Source organism: Populus alba, chromosome 12, assembly GCF_005239225.2.
Source record: "Populus alba chromosome 12, ASM523922v2, whole genome shotgun sequence".
NCBI classification, from domain to species: Eukaryota; Viridiplantae; Streptophyta; class Magnoliopsida; order Malpighiales; family Salicaceae; genus Populus; species Populus alba.
In genome coordinates this window covers 4,119,136-4,130,758 of record NC_133295.1, presented here as the reverse complement: position 1 = coordinate 4,130,758, position 11,623 = coordinate 4,119,136, and the positions used below count along the sequence as shown (strand labels likewise).

At 35.4% G+C, this 11,623-nt stretch overlaps 1 protein-coding gene across 1 annotated transcript; it reads left to right on the top strand.

The window, feature by feature from the left end:
* The first annotated feature begins 3,378 nt into the window (after positions 1 to 3,378).
* On the top strand, positions 3,379 to 10,711 carry LOC118044313 (transcription repressor KAN1). The gene is made up of 6 exons (XM_035052565.2): positions 3,379 to 4,839; positions 5,021 to 5,097; positions 5,642 to 5,690; positions 5,937 to 6,093; positions 9,690 to 9,783; positions 10,321 to 10,711. Exons 1-6 carry the CDS (start codon positions 4,023 to 4,025, stop codon positions 10,435 to 10,437), a joined length of 1,311 nt encoding a protein of 436 aa, XP_034908456.1. The 5' UTR covers positions 3,379 to 4,022; the 3' UTR covers positions 10,438 to 10,711.
* The last annotated feature ends 912 nt before the right edge of the window (positions 10,712 to 11,623 follow it).

The following is an 11,623-nucleotide window of genomic DNA, read 5'->3' as shown; positions in this document are numbered from 1 at the left end:
ATAGTTATGATATTCTTGATATTTGAGAGTTTTAATTTATAATAAATCTTGTTATCCTTCATTATATGTTATATCAATTGGTATCAAAAGAAGTTGGCTTTTTTTAATGGATAGAAACATTGACAGCATCATCTGATCACATGATGCAGGAATGGAGGTCATCTGGAGTACCATGAGGGCTTAAGAGCCAACATAAATAACTCTATCATATAATTGTTGTTTCTTTGTGAGTTCGATGAACAAACACCTTTAGATACAAAATTGATGAGAAATTCAACATTAAGCCAAGTTGTGGAAACCAAAGCAGATTTTTAGGAGTATTCTTCTATCTATTCACAAACAATTCAAGAAACCCATTAAAAAAACATTAAAACCCAGATCTATTTTCTAAATAAATACGAGTAAGTAAGTAATAAAAAAATATTTAGGTTTTCCCATTTCTAACCACACAAAACTAAGAAATCAGAGTGAAGAGGGAAGAGAGGGAGTAAAGGCGAGGGGGGAGGGAAGGGGGCCTTCTGGGTGAAAGGTGAGCAAACTAAGGAGGGAGGGGAGGGTTGGCTGCGGGAGAAAATGAAATTAGAAGAATAGGGTTTCAGTAATCCTTTTATACCTAGGTTTGAAGTGGAGGTGAAGTTTGGTACTAAACCGGTCCGGTTCGGTTTAATCGATTTCAGACTTTTAAAATCAAAACTGAACTGGATTTTTTTTTTGTTTTCTAATAAGTTAATTCAGTTTTTTTTCTTGATTCGGTTTTTTCAGTTTTTTATTTTTTATTTTTTTGATTTAATTGATTTTTTTAATTTTTTTAATCACCCCTAATATTATATATACACGGCTCCAGTCAAAACAAAACTGAATAGACAACCTTGCTTAATCTTGGTTTTCCTTTTAAATTGCCCAATCATATTTTGGAACGCTTCTTTATTCGTGCTTGCTTAGCTATACTAGCCATAAGGTTTTAACTCGATATTACTAAAAAGAGAAGTGGGCATTTCCTTCTCCCAAGTCCCAAGTATTCACGGAAGAGAAGACTTGTGCATTATAATATTATTAACCTACACTTCTACCACCATTAAATGCATTGAAGAAAATAGAGCGTACCCTCTCTTGACACAAGAGAAGATATATATATATATATATTTCTTTGAATTAGATTTAGAGTAGGGCTTGTGAAATTTGTTCAGGTAAAAGAGTCAATTGAGCTCATGTGGGGATGACATAATATGGTAGACAAAGTTGTTGTTGGAGGATTAGAAGGGAATATTTGGGAGAATGAAAAGGAATAAGAAACTTACAAAGGTTTTTGTGGAATTGAGGATTTTAGGGTTTACGATTATCACCATATGAAAGCAAACAAACAAGCCTTTAAGGTTCTTAACTCTCAAGTCTCCACACTCGTTCAGGTCAATGGGTCCATCGTGCTTATCAATATAATCTTGACATCACACCAAAAGTCCAAAACCCATTAAATTCATCTACAGGGAATACTATCTCTACCCGAGGATTTATGGTTCTTTTCACCATTGCCAAACTTAGTATAGACGTGTCCCAAGCTTAGCCTAATATCTTTGCCCGAGGTAAGTTAGTAGGTGGTGCCGGCAGAGCTACATGTGATTTTAATGGGGCCATGGCACCCTGAACTTTGAGAGTCCTTCATTTTAGTCCTCATACTTGAGGCTTTTGTCATTCTATACACGTACTTGGCCCTCCAAAATGTATTTTGTTTCTCTGGACCCTTTCTTACTTTATTTTATTCACATCAATCCTTCTATTTTCATTATTATCGGCTCCCCTTTTACAATGTTGTGATTCTGCCCACTTTGACCAGTCCTAACTTAATCATAAATTAACCCCATAATGTCTCTAACTAAACGTCAAGCACATAGGGAAAAACATTAAACATTAAACATTAATTCTTCTCCACATGAGTAAAACCCGATTGGTGTTCTTCGCTTTTGTCTATGCGCTACAGCTCTTTTCAAAACTACCATTGTTAACTTCCTTAGATCTATGTGAAGCTAGAATAGTTTGAAGGGTGTTCTTCTCTTTCTTTGTATTTCTCCTCCTATGTACGAAAAGACACCTTTTCTTTTCTTGAAAAAAGAAAAAATAACGTTTGGTTAAGCACGGATAGAGTAATTAAGGAATTGATTTTAGTTTACATGGAAAATGTATTGAAAAAAAGCTATGCGTGCAGACAAACTATTCTAAAATTCTAGACAAATAGATATGAGTGATAGATGACGAGTTATGAATCTCATAAATATCAGACGCTTGGTTAAGCACGAATAGAGTACTCTTCACATGGAGATTTTGCATGATGATTTTGTTTTAATTACGCCTCAGCTTTCAAGAGTTAGTGTATTCAATCTTGTAGAATAACTTGGCATCAATGATCAATTAGTTAGCGTAGCTAAGCCCTGGAATTCTCTTCTTTCGAGGAGTTGATCAACTTCTTCAAATGATATATATCGATGATATTGTGCTAGCTAATTAACTAAGCCACATACTAATATTATTTGACAAAAGAAAATAAAAAAGAAGTATTGTCACGATAAAACCAATGAAGGATTTTTTCAAGTGCCAAAACCTCCTTCTTTCAAGTGCCAAAACCCGGCAGCTAATTTGTTGGTTTATATATAGCCAAAGAGGGCTGCTAAATTATAATTATAATGGAAACTACTCCACTTAATATTTCCTATGTAGTAAACAGTACGGAGACCTTATTTTTGTTGATTTGTCACCAGTGCAATTCTACTTTTTCAATAAAGTAAGTGGCCACAAAAGGAGATAAAAATAAGAATTTATTTTTTCGAAATAATAATTTACATCCAACCTAGATAAGATTAAGAAAATCTAGGATATGATGGGGGGAAGGTAATTGTTATTCTAAATAGATTTTTTCAAATTGAAATTTATATCGATTTCCAATATATTAATGGCTTGTTAAACTTGGGATCGATCGAAGGAGGGAGTAATATATATTTATGAAAAAGTAGTATGATTCTTTGTGTTTCTTTTACTCCACGAAGACTTGATAAAGTATTTATTTGGTCATTGGATAGAGATAATCATAGCTAATTTCACAATGTCCCTTTATTCCCTTTACAATAAGAAGAAGAAAAAATGCAAGACTCTGCAATTATCTCCTTGCTTTTTGACAAAGATTATCATTGAACCAAGACAAGACACATATGATGTCTTGTTTATCTCACACGACTATAGCTAGGTGGTCATTGCATTATTGTTTTCCTCGTTTCCCCCTTTTTTTTCTTATGTAGTTAATGAGAGAGAGGCCCTATAGGGTGGGGGAGGGGGGAATTGAAGAATATTTAGTGCTTACTACTCCTTCCTTCCTCACTATCTCTTTCGTATGGTATATTTTAACCCCGTTGTCTACGGGGAATTTTAATTTTTAATAGGAAAAGAATTGCCATAACCTTTGCAGTTTTGCGTGTATTGACTATGGAGAAAATGAGAGCTGATCAGCTTCTGTACAGAGGTGTAGAGAGAGAGAGATAGAGAGAGAGAGAGAGAGAGAGAGCTTTGTTGAAGTGTCATTTTCCTATATCTATATACTCTTGAGGAAATAGGAAACCAAAATCCCTCACCTTCTATCAACCCTTTCCCACATTTTTTTTTTCTAGCTACTCTTCTTTCATAACCACACATCTCTCTCTCTCTCTCTCTCTCTCTCTCTCTCTGAGTGGAGTGTGTCTGGTTCTTGGAGAAGAGAAAAGGACTTTCTTTTTTTCAGTTTTTGCATTTAGGCACTCTCTACATCAAACTTTCTTTCTTTCTCTTGTTTGGTTTTGTGTAGTTATTAGAGGGTTTTGCCTTCTTTTCATAGTCATCTACACTTCTAACCTCCTAAAGACTGCTTTTTTAGTAAGCTTAGAAAAGATCCCACTTCAAAAATCTACTCTATTTTTTGTGTTCTTGAATCTTGGCTTCTCTTTAAATATTGGAAGAACAAGAACAACAGCCTGCAACCATTGATTTCTAAGGGAATATTAAAAATGTCCCAGAAAAGAATTTTTGATAAACAGTCTTTGAATCTGATTCCAGACCTTTCACTGCACATAAGTCTTCCAAACAGCGCTCCTTCTTCGATTTGCACTGGCACAAATGATAGTGATTCTGCTTTTGATATTTGGCGCAAAGATGATGGCCTCAAATCATATAGTGATAGTTCCATAAGGGTTGGGTCTCAAGCAGACACTGAACTCTCTCTTGCAAATCCAACAAATACTGCTTTGGAGGCAGAGAGCCCTTGGAGAAGGAACTTTTGTGGGAGTGGAACTGGCAGTGTTGAAGGTCACCATGGTCAAGCAAGGCAAATAAATCTTCTTCTTCAATGCTCTGGCAATGGCCAAATGAGTCATATAAATCATGGGATCTCAGCTCTTGATGTCACAGGATTGAAGCCTATAAAGGGGATTCCAGTGTACAATAGCTGGAATAGTTCAGGAGATACTGATCCTAGATTTAGCTTTAACCAAATGCCTTATTCACCTTCTTGCACCCCTTACTCTTCTTCTAACCCATCAGCTGATCACCATAAATCTCCTTTCCAAGCTTACAGAATGGATACTTCTGCACCAAGATTCAATGGAATGTCAATGGACACACTGAGAGCACCACAATACCATCAATATGGAGCTGCAGGTGGAGGGAGTGGTCCTGGTGCAGAGGTATATGGTAGTGGCATGATCAGATCAAGATTTATGCCAAAGTTACAAAACAAGAGGAATATGAGAGCTCCAAGAATGCGTTGGACTAGCTCACTCCATGCTCGTTTTGTTCATGCTGTTGAGCTCCTTGGTGGCCATGAAAGTATGAATCTTTTCTCCTTCTATTATAACCACTCACTCACTACATGATATATATAGTTCATTTCTTGTCGTGGTGCAAGAGCGAAATTATAATATCATATAGTACTTGAGTTAAATTAAGAACTGGTTTTATGGACTTTGTTTTGCTCTAATCTTTGTCGTGATTGTTTCCTTGATATTAGGGGCAACTCCAAAGTCAGTTCTAGAGCTCATGGATGTCAAAGATCTAACACTTTCTCATGTTAAAAGTCATTTACAGGTCTGGCATGAAAACTCTGTGCTCTTTTACTCCTTATTTGATCTTCTTCTTCCATCCTTCACAAGAAACCAAAAGACTACCTCAATAGCCCTGTGTTTATTAGTTTAGAGTGCTTTCTCTCTGTGTCCTGTGTGTGTGTGTGTGTTGGGTAGTGTAGAAGACTTTGGCTCAGGCTATCCAACTGGCACGGGAGCCGATGAACGCAGTGAATGAATGAACAGTTGAGTCTGCTGTTTTCTGATACAAGACAACTTCTACTTTTTGAGAGAGAGAGAGAGAGAGAGAAAAAGTAGCCATCATTTCTCAATAATACAAGCAATTACTGACCTTACCAAACATCAACCTCGTGGTTAATAAACAAGGGAAGAGAAATTCAGAACAAGAAGCATCTGATTTGATTTTTTTGACTGGGGCTTTTCTTCTTCCTTTTTCTTTTGCCCTTTTAAAGTTATTCAAATATTATATATACTGGTGCTATAGGAGCATAGATAGGTCTACCTTGTGTTTTCTATTAATTTTCTTTTGTCTTCTTTTGGCTTTGCAGATGTATAGAACTGTTAAGAGCACTGACTGCAGACCTGCAGCTTCCTCTGGTAATTCGTCTTCCCTTTCTTTAATTTTTAGCCTAATTACTTCCCCGATTTCCGCTACCCCATTTGAAATTTTGAAGATTCCTCCCTTATCCTGTTACCATAATAAAAACAGTGCGCATTCCTATATGTATTAATGCACCTGTACAATGTACTTTATTAAATTACTCGTAAAAAAAAGCTTGGCATACACAGAAATCATCATCTTATGCACTTGGGCTGACTTGAGTTTTATTGGTTGTCTATTAGATGGCTCCGGTGATGAAGATTTCATGTCTGGAACAGCGTGCTTTAATCAAAATGCCAACTATTTACTCAACCAGAAAGGAGGTTCAAATGTGCCTAATTTACAGCATGATAATGGTTTCTCTCACTCTCCCACCACTCTATGGAGCAACTCTTCTAGGTAACACCCCCTAGCTCTCTCCCCCTCCTCGCCTCTCACCCCTCTCTCTCCCTCTCTCTCTCTCTCAGACACACACTCCCACGCACTGCATTTATTGATTTTTGTCGAGTTTGTATACTAAAAAGGGTGCATTGCTTTTCTCTTTTATGGCTTCAGCTTTAAAGCTGGTTTTTACCCTTCCATGCATGGGTGACTTTAGCTTGTGCATTTAGGAAAACCAAATCCACGTCCTCCTAACTTTCCCTGAAACTACTAGGAGCTATGTACCTTCTTTCTCGCAGCTTTTGCTTTTCATCTATTTTGCTTTCTTTCTTTTGTGTTTTTGCTTGCTTTTTCTGCTTTTCCTGGGATAGTCTTCTACATGGCCATTGATCATATTTACCTTACCATGGATCGGGAAAAAAGTCCAGCGATTGAAAACAAAACTGTAGATTACTGTTAGAGAATTCTTGGATTACGTACTGAGATGTTTGTGTTATTACAACGTCGAATCTTATCACTTAAAAAAATGGGCTAAAATAATTTAATTTTATAAAAATTGCTCTTTAACGGTACATAATCATTCAACTTTTTCATGTTTCCTTGCCACCCCTAGCTAACTTTGATCATACTAATACCATCTATAACAACTGAGAGCTCCAGAATCTGTATTAATGGATCCCGTAGCAAATTATTAAAGAAGAGTTCATAAAACACTCTCCTCAGATATATTTCAGATTCTTTTAATGGTTGGAACTCATATATATAGTTTGATTTGAATAAGATTTGAACTAAGGAGAAAGATTAATTAACTATAAATCTTTTTACATGATTAAGTATGAACAATGAGCAAAATTAAATCAGCACCATATTTATCATATTAATGAAAATGGGTACTTATTATTTAATGTAAAATTATTTGATAATTAATTAAGAGATGTTCAAAAAATAGCATTGAAAATGTTATGCCTTGAGAACTGATAGCACTGTTTTACTATTCCATTTTGTATTTAAATCTTTCTTGCATTACACAGGTTTATAGCTAATGAATTAATCGTAGTTTCCCAAATTATTCACATAATTCTTAGGTTTTTAATAGGAAATTCTTTATTTTTCCCTAACTTAATTCTAGAATATAGCAGAAAGCGAGCAGTTTTTTCTCGTATTAACTCAGACAACAAAGAGGATTTTTCTCATAAATGTGATTGAGAATTTTATTAAAAGCTTAGAAGAAATTGTCAAATTAAATAAATACTACAAAAAGCTAACAAGGGGATGGCTTAGCAAATAAAGGACCAAACCACCAAGAAAAAAAGGATCACTAAAAAGGTTTTGGGCATCTAGATTTATTATACCTAATATTCAACCTCTTAGAAAATGGTTATTATGAACAATTTTTAAAGGGATATGTGGCTAAGAAGTGTTTCTTCATTTAGTGCATATATATTTTATCCTCATGGTTAGTGGCTAGCACACCAGGTTTAACTAGGGAGTAGTGCATCGATCTGGGTGTAATAGATGGATTCGGGTGTATCAGCATCATCCGGAGTTCAATCTTCATGGTGGATTCGGGCATATATATCAGTTGCATGTAGAGTTTTATCAGTGAGCTTCGATATTCTTATCTAAAAATATTGTCTTGTTGGATCTTGCGACAATCAAGTCAATCTAATATGTTTTGTAGGTAAACTTAGATTTCATCTCGTTGTAATCCAAGGCTAAAGGAATAATTAAATATGTAATCAAAGAAAATCTGTGCTTCTAATCTTAAAATGTACAGAAACATAGTGAATAAGTGAACAATCAAACCCAGAAAATGATCATGCATTAAAAGCCTTCTAGACATGATGGCCAATACAAGATTCCGATAAGACATTTAAAAGTTAAGATGGCCATTTTATGCCAGGATCAGGCGTCGCCTTCCTAGCGTTTCTTCTTGGTTTTGTACATGAAAAGATTAATTAGCCTTGAAAACCATGGCCCTTATATAAGATCCCAGCATTGTCCATGAAATAATGGTAGAGCTAGCTACTATCTTTTTACTTGTAAATTTTATTTAATTTTTTATTATTAATAATATGGATGTCTTAGTTAATATGTATGTATTTTAACTAATTTTATAAGTTTTTAAATTAATAATTATATAAATATTCAATGAAGTTAAAGTTTATAAACTCGAAGAGATAACTTTCTAGAAAATAAATCTGACGAATTAAGCTATATTCATCAAGATTTATAAGCTTTATTTTTCATTAACCGTGGTCTGAGTGGTGCTTCATCAAATATATACACTCTAGCAGATTTTGTGATATGCCACGCTACCGAATTAATGATTGAGACATCAGTTAGTATTATGGTAAATTTTTTAGATTTATAGCTCTATTATGCAAAATGGTATAGGAGAAAAACATTCAGAGCTAAAATATCAAGTTTTTAAGCATAGGCCCAACAGTATTAACAGAATGGTATCAGAATTTGAGTGTGTGAACTTTAAGATTACAGGATTGTGGGTTTGTAGGAAAAAAGAAACTTTAGAGCCGTCAAGGAGATGGCCATAGCAAGACCTCAAAACAACATGTGCATGAATTAATTAGTTAAGGTAGCTTGTATTGAGTTTGGATAATGAGTTTTTCACTCAGCTGCGGCCATCTCCTCCAAGAGGTATTGAGGCCTGACTTTTTGTTAACTTCTTTTATTCATAAAAAGGTCAATCATTTTCAAGCTAATTTGATTTGGTAGCTCCACGTCTGATCATTGATGTTCTTGCACTATATGCTGCTGGAGCAGCATGCATCATTTATATATATATATATAGGAACATTAGATAGAAGCATTTGAAGGGAAAATGAGACAAAAAATGGTGATGAGGTATGTCACAAAAAGGTTTTGAATTTTTCAAATTCAGGTCGTGTGGCTCTTAATTATAGTTAAATTTAAGTCACTTCAAGTCTTGTTAAGATATATCTTGTGGAATCGTTCACTCTTCTTTTTTTCTTTTCTCCCTGAGGTGCTTGCTAGGCTTTGAGCTACACAGTAAGGATGGCCTGCCTCTATTTCTTGAAATCACTCTCTCTTGATGTGACAAAAATATTTAAATCCATGTTACCTAGTGTCATTGCGAGTGACTTTGCAAGCAGGCTAATAATACCAACCCTACCTAGGTTATATCGTGGCGACTGACTTTTTGCTAGCTAGCTAGGTAATAACAACCCTACCTAGTGCGCAAATGGGAGCATTGGACTGAAGGCAGTGAGGTTTCAGCGACAATCCCATCTTAATTTAGCTAACAGCTAGGTCAGAGGAATTAATCCTGTGGCAACTAAATGCATTCCTTTTGGTTTTCTTTTGATTAGGTCTTGTTCATCAACTAAATGTATTAAGTTGATATATGTGCTTCTCCTAATTAGGTTGGTTTGATCGCTCAAGGGGACCTGTTACCAAGAAAATTAAAGAAGCATTTTTCTTCATCTGGCTTCATGGATGTTTAAATTAATGATTGCCATTAGTATTACCTTAATTAGGAATACATGTTACAGTTTAACATTTTCTTTTTGTTCAGAATTCAGAAGCAGGTCACTGGTTTGATTGTAGCTGATAGTATTTATTAATTGTTGCAGCAAAGGAGGAGGATGGCATAACAGCTCAAGAGATCTAGACGGGTTGAAGGGAGAAGCTCTATCTTCTCAACAAGTATCGGGAAATAAACTGGACGTGAGTATCTAAACTTAGTGAGACAAATATAGTAATCAATAAGCATCTCCATAACTCTATTGACTGCCATACATGTGCCAGTATTGTGCTTAAACTAATTAATATTTGCATCTAAATTAATTGCTGGATCCTCTACGCATGCATTCAGTAATGCCAATACTGCAATTCTATTGTACAGATGCTTGTTTTATGGAAAATGAGCTGCTTTTTATGCAATGCGCTCCTGGATAACTTCTCAGAGAGCTTCATTAATTCTACATTGCATCCATGCTGTGGAGCTAAATATATGAAATCAGATAATTAAACAAAATCTTAAAACAAGTGATCGATACAAGTTTTCAGTTGAATTCCCAATATAGAGTATCAATCATAAGCTCGTAATAATTCTAAGGTTCTGAAAGCCAGCTTCAACATTGCTAGCTTCTGTATTTTTTTTCTTATTGTAATGTTTTTGCCCCCCTCAAGTATGGACGGGTCTAAAACATATTGCATCTGGGTTCAACAAACGCTTGTCCCAATTCTTATGTATACTTGCAGGGCGTTGGTTTTGCTCAATCAAGAAGCTTTACAGGATTCAATCAAGAACTCAAGAATCCAATCCTGGAGATTTCCTTAGGGAGACCAGAGTACTGGCAAAACGAAGAACATGAATGATTTAAGATAGAGTTGTGCTGGCTAACAATGGCATGGTATTTAGAATTCCCTTTTTCTTAAACAAAAAGAAAAGGATCATAGATGATATAAATAGATATAGGGCTTTGCAAGGGGAGAAGAAGAAAGTCTTGTTCTGTCAGTTCAGTGCATGTCTGTCTGTATATTCTTTTTTAGACCATTGTTGGACTATGTTATGAGTTGATGTTAGTCATTACATGGTGTATTCAACGAAGCAAAAAGCAGTAGAGAAGAAGGAATCAATTTTAATGGTGCATGATATATATATATATATATAATCTCTCTCTCTCTCTCCCCACTCCTTTTCTTGCAAGATCCTCTCTCTGTTGTCTCTTAGGGTGTGAAAGCTTGACTTTAATCATCATCTTTTTGTGTCATTATACCAGCTTTGATTGAATTTTGATGTGCATGTCCAGAAAAAGTTGATAAAGCAACAAGCCACTAATTGCAGTAAAGAAATGAAAAGAATATTGGGATTTTCTTGCTTTCTAGTGCAAATCAGATCTCTTTCAATCAGGAATATCAAAACTGTACTGTTTCTGCATAAAATTTCCCAGGAACACATCATCACCTTTTGCGTGTATGATTCCATATTATTTTCAACACTAAAATGGGGTGTTGGGATTGTGGGTTGCATCTATGTCCCACAAGTTAATCTACTTTAGTCGATTCTGAAAGGCAGGCCGTAGGTAACTGCATCGAATCTAGCCATTAGATATCATCAAATGTCTTTATCAACTAATTATCTTGGTGGCAGATTATTAATGCGGCCGTAGCCTCTGCGCATGCAGCTGGAGGCTTCAGGCCTCGGTAAAGTTCTCCGATCTGTATATCGTCGGCCGATCGCAAATTTATTGCAAAACCCTCCAGAAAACAGGAAAATAGAATAAATTGTGAAATCACATGAAATTGACAGTAGGAACAAGTCATAAACTTATTAAAGACCATAATAATTAAACATGTGCTTTCTGATACTACGAGGACTTAGCTATAAATAACTTTAACTTTCCTGTCTTTCATCTTATACTAGTTAGTTGTCCCTGTACTATTCGGTAGTGTTATTGAACATGATTTTGTCTGGTGGGTTAACATGATAATCCATCAATGGAGGCTGACTCAGATTGAGTTTCAAAGTGAACAGATTTAGTTAATGTGGTGTGACCAGTCA